A 4,164-nucleotide genomic window follows, 5' to 3' on the forward strand; every position below is an offset into this window, starting at 1 on the left:
CCACACCCCCCACACACACACACACACACAAACACACACCACACGCACACGCACACACACACACACACACACACACCGCACATGCGCGCACACACACACACACACACAACCCTCACGCGCGCGCACACACACATACACACACCGCACACACACCCACACACCCCTCGCGCGCGCGCGCACACACACACACACCGCACACACACCCACACACCACGCACACACACGCGCACACACACCGCACATGCACACGCACACACACACACACACACACACACACACCGCACACGTTATATGACCAAGTGAAGATCGGAGAATGTTGGGTTCAAATGTTATATGAGCAAATACATCCAAATCAAGAGAAGAGTGCAGCGCATCTATTTTATGTTTAGTTTAATGGTTTTATGATTTAGTGAGTCTTCTTCTACCCTCCCTCGTCTGCGTGCAGGCCAGTTGAGCAAATTCATATCACGTAAGGTAAGCCCAACTTTGCATAAAAGGGATAATGTATGCCATGGCAATTTGAGGAATTTAAAATTTTCATGTGGGGATTAAAACAGATGTCCAAAATGCATTTACAAGTTAACGTTTGAATTTCAAACAATGGATTAATTTTGCTGTGGAAGGATAAATGGTTCAACGGATAGGACAACAAATAACACAGTTCTCATAATGAATTCCAGAAATGCAATATATTGGATGTTGATAAAGCAAAACAAGATATACTATATACACAAGAAAACATAAAGCTAGCATCAGCCCAAAAGTCTAATGATTTTTCCAGTCCTAATGGGATAAGCACAACAAGATTGTACATGGTGCCATTACATCAACCACAGGGAAGTGCTTTTTCAGGATGGTTGCCCCCTTTTTTTCCCAGGACTTTAGTCTTAAGAAGTATTAGAGACAGACAACTAAACTATAGAGCACCAAGAGGAATTTGAAGCATTGTTTAAGACAAACTCATCAGTCAGGGAATAGTCCTTAGGGAACAAATGTAGCTAGCCATTTCTGAATCATTTGATGACTGTCTTGCCTCAAGACAAGGTCCAAGGTAACTCTTTGCAAGTGTATTTCGTTATACAATCAATGCCTCAGATGCCTTGAGCTCCATTTAATTTTAAATACATAATGATCTCAGTTTCTGGCAAAAGCATATATAAAAAAACAAGTGAAGTAGAGCTCCTGATAATCCAAATTGTATGAAAGAGGAAATTTTACTAAAGAACTGACCCAGCAGCTTGACTCGGCTTCTTGTTTCACATATGGTTCTAAGTTAAGTCAATTGAAGGCCTTAGTGAAAACAAGTCTACCTGGGATGCAAATTATTGTGAACAATGGGCCAGGGCTTGTGCTGATGAAGATAATTCATTCCCCTGGCAATTAATAGATGATTCACTTCAGTGTCGAGTGTCAGGCATTAATTGCAGCAAACATAATCTCATAAGCTGTCAAGAGATTGACGTATCATGATATGGAGAGATGTATTTATGAGTTAAATCTTCATATATGATAAAAAATCCATATGAACAGAGTAGGAAATAGAGCATGCTACCTAGCAATGTCAAGTGCATAACGTAGACAAGTAGCAGGGTCCAGCCGAACTTTTCTAGCTAAAAGGTCATCCAGGTTGCCCTGACATAAAGCCAAATGAAACAAAAGAAGATATGCTAGTCATGACTACAGCTATTGGCAGTTATATGAGGATCGGAAGCAGTACATTCTTTATGCAAGGTGACTGACAAAAGTGGTAGAACTTTATAACCTAGCTTATATGAGGGTGATATATACAAAATATTTAACGCCAAATCGAGATCCCTGGACAGACATCAGCATATGAGTAAATATAATAAGCTATTTGAGTGTAAACCTTCTGCATTTTCCCTACGTATTGGCGTTTATATGAGCTTACAGAAAAAACTTTTACATCTGTCACCCAATAGGAACGCATGATTTGGGAGAAATTTTAAAGAACAACTCAAGAGTAGAGATGTTACCTTGGGTAAATATTCAGTAATCAAAATCATTTCTTCACCATGCACTATTGACCCAAGAAACTGTAAAATATTTGGATGTCGAAGTTCCCTGAGAAGAGTATTTTCCTTAGCAGACAGCACCCTACACCGAGGTCAAACTAACTTAAAATGGACTAATAATGAACTACTGCTGAAGCTTTAAGTTTGATGAGTTTTGAGGTATAAACAGACATTTTCTCAGGATGATATATGTGCCTGGAGATTACTGTTTTAATCACCCAAGTTCCACGCCACTTGACTTTTTCTGATTCACCAAACAGACCCTAGGAAATTTGATCAACAAAACAATAAGAACAGGAAACAAAAGCCTTGTTAATTTATCTCCATATAGTTTCTGGGGAGTTAACTTATACTTTCCTCCTCAGTAAAGCAAGAAAGCAACAGATCTTTTATTTGATATGAAGAAGATCAACTGATACCATTGGACACCTCATCTTTAGACTTAACACAAATAGCAAAGTGATATGAAGGGTTAGAAAACTGAGAGATACACAGATATACAATAACACGACATGATGGTGGACAAAGATAGAATGCCTGTGTTTGACTTGAAATCATACTGATTAACCTGAATCACTTAATTAGGCTTGATTAATATCTCTTATATAGAAGAAGGTTAATTTTTTCTGCCCCAGTTTATACAATGGAATCATGGATTGATTCTAATATATAAGATCCTCTCTTAGAAAGATAACCATACTCCATTTGACAAAAAGAATATGTTTTCATAAAAAGCTGTAATCTTCTGCACCAGCTAATGCTTCAACCCAATTTTGCCACAAATATTAAATCAGGTCATACCAGTTGTTAGGATCGAACTAGAATCACGAAATATTATCTTTACAATAACCACCTGCTCAATGGTAGATGAATGCTGCAAATTCAGTTCAGAGATATCAATATTCTCCTGTGAATCATCTTCGTGACGAACGAGCTGCAACAGAATACAACACATAATATTCATTCGCAACATGGAAAGTCCCATAGTGAAAGTCAATTTACAGTTTGCACAAAAAAGAAAGTAAACCATGAAGATGAGTTTTCCTAACAATGTTATAAATTTGTTCAGCCCAGAGAACATTCAATATCTGTAATCTTAGTGGTGTTTTTGATCTTGCAAAACATAACTATCTAACTTAGCAAAAATAACATATTCTCAAATAAAACTGAGATTACCATTGCTTGGTCCTCTATAAGTTCCCTGCCTCCATTTACTTCAAGAATCCTGCAGATATCACGGTGCTGGTACAGCTTCGCATCTGCCAATGGCTGATGGGGAAATAGAAAAAATTATCCAAATATAGCTACCACCGACAGTAAGCTTGAAAAATCTAAATGTGGCCAGCTGAAATTGAAATTAAACAGCCTACAAACTATTACTATAACCCTTCAAGATATAGATCACGGCTTCAAGCCCTTGCATACTAGAACAACAATAACTATGAGAAGAAACATACTTCTGCAGAAAAAGACTAGCACTTCAAATTCTTCGCTAATAGCAGGGGAAAAAAAGAAAACGAGAGAACTTTCGTTACAGTTCTTTGCCATCGATCTCGGAGGTTGACATTAGCGTTGTAAGCCAAAAGAAGTTCGACAATGGAGGCGTGGCCTTCGCTGGCGGCGAGGTGAAGCGCAGTTCTGTTATCGTAGTCCTGCACGTTGGGGGACATTCCCTGCCTCAGCATCTCGTTCAATCCAACCCTATCCCCTCTCGAAGCAAAGCTCAAGAAATTCCCAATCATCTGCATGTCAAATCCGTCGCGCTGATGATGCAGCAGACTTGACATTTTTCTGTTTGATCACTAAAAGCCAGAGATACACCAAATGTACTGAGATTCTTGCAAGAGAAAAATGTATGATAACCTATTTTCTTCTGTGTATGTGTGTGGGGGGGGGGGGATAGAGAGAGAGAGAGCTGGAGGTTGGAACAGGCCAAGAATGGCGGTAATGTCGAAGACGGGAAGTCTCAGCTTTAACGGCTACTTTGTTTTGCTCTTTGCTTACTGAATAACAATAGGACCATTGTAGTTATGGGCCCAACTGAGCCCAGAGCCCACCCTGTGATTTGAAGCCCAATGCCAGTATCCTTCTATCAGAGCCCAATCCACCAAACCCAAACAAAATTAGTGGG

At 39.4% G+C, this 4,164-nt stretch overlaps 1 protein-coding gene across 1 annotated transcript in view; it reads right to left on the reverse strand.

Moving 5' to 3' along the window:
• The window catches only part of LOC105176138 (probable serine/threonine-protein kinase DDB_G0271682), an 8,420-nt gene extending 4,505 nt beyond the window's left edge, over window positions 1-3,915 (reverse strand). Inside the window, exons 1-7 of the mRNA XM_011098851.2 lie at window positions 3,569-3,915; window positions 3,210-3,302; window positions 2,887-2,967; window positions 2,205-2,296; window positions 1,995-2,115; window positions 1,553-1,632; window positions 1,311-1,373 (exon numbers count right to left, since the gene is read on the reverse strand). Coding sequence (XP_011097153.1) covers window positions 1,311-1,373; window positions 1,553-1,632; window positions 1,995-2,115; window positions 2,205-2,296; window positions 2,887-2,967; window positions 3,210-3,302; window positions 3,569-3,820 — 782 coding nt within the window. The 5' untranslated portion in view covers window positions 3,821-3,915. The remainder of the gene's footprint in view (window positions 1-1,310; window positions 1,374-1,552; window positions 1,633-1,994; window positions 2,116-2,204; window positions 2,297-2,886; window positions 2,968-3,209; window positions 3,303-3,568) is intronic.

This window comes from Sesamum indicum, linkage group LG13 (genome assembly GCF_000512975.1).
Source record: "Sesamum indicum cultivar Zhongzhi No. 13 linkage group LG13, S_indicum_v1.0, whole genome shotgun sequence".
Taxonomy (NCBI): Eukaryota; Viridiplantae; Streptophyta; class Magnoliopsida; order Lamiales; family Pedaliaceae; genus Sesamum; species Sesamum indicum.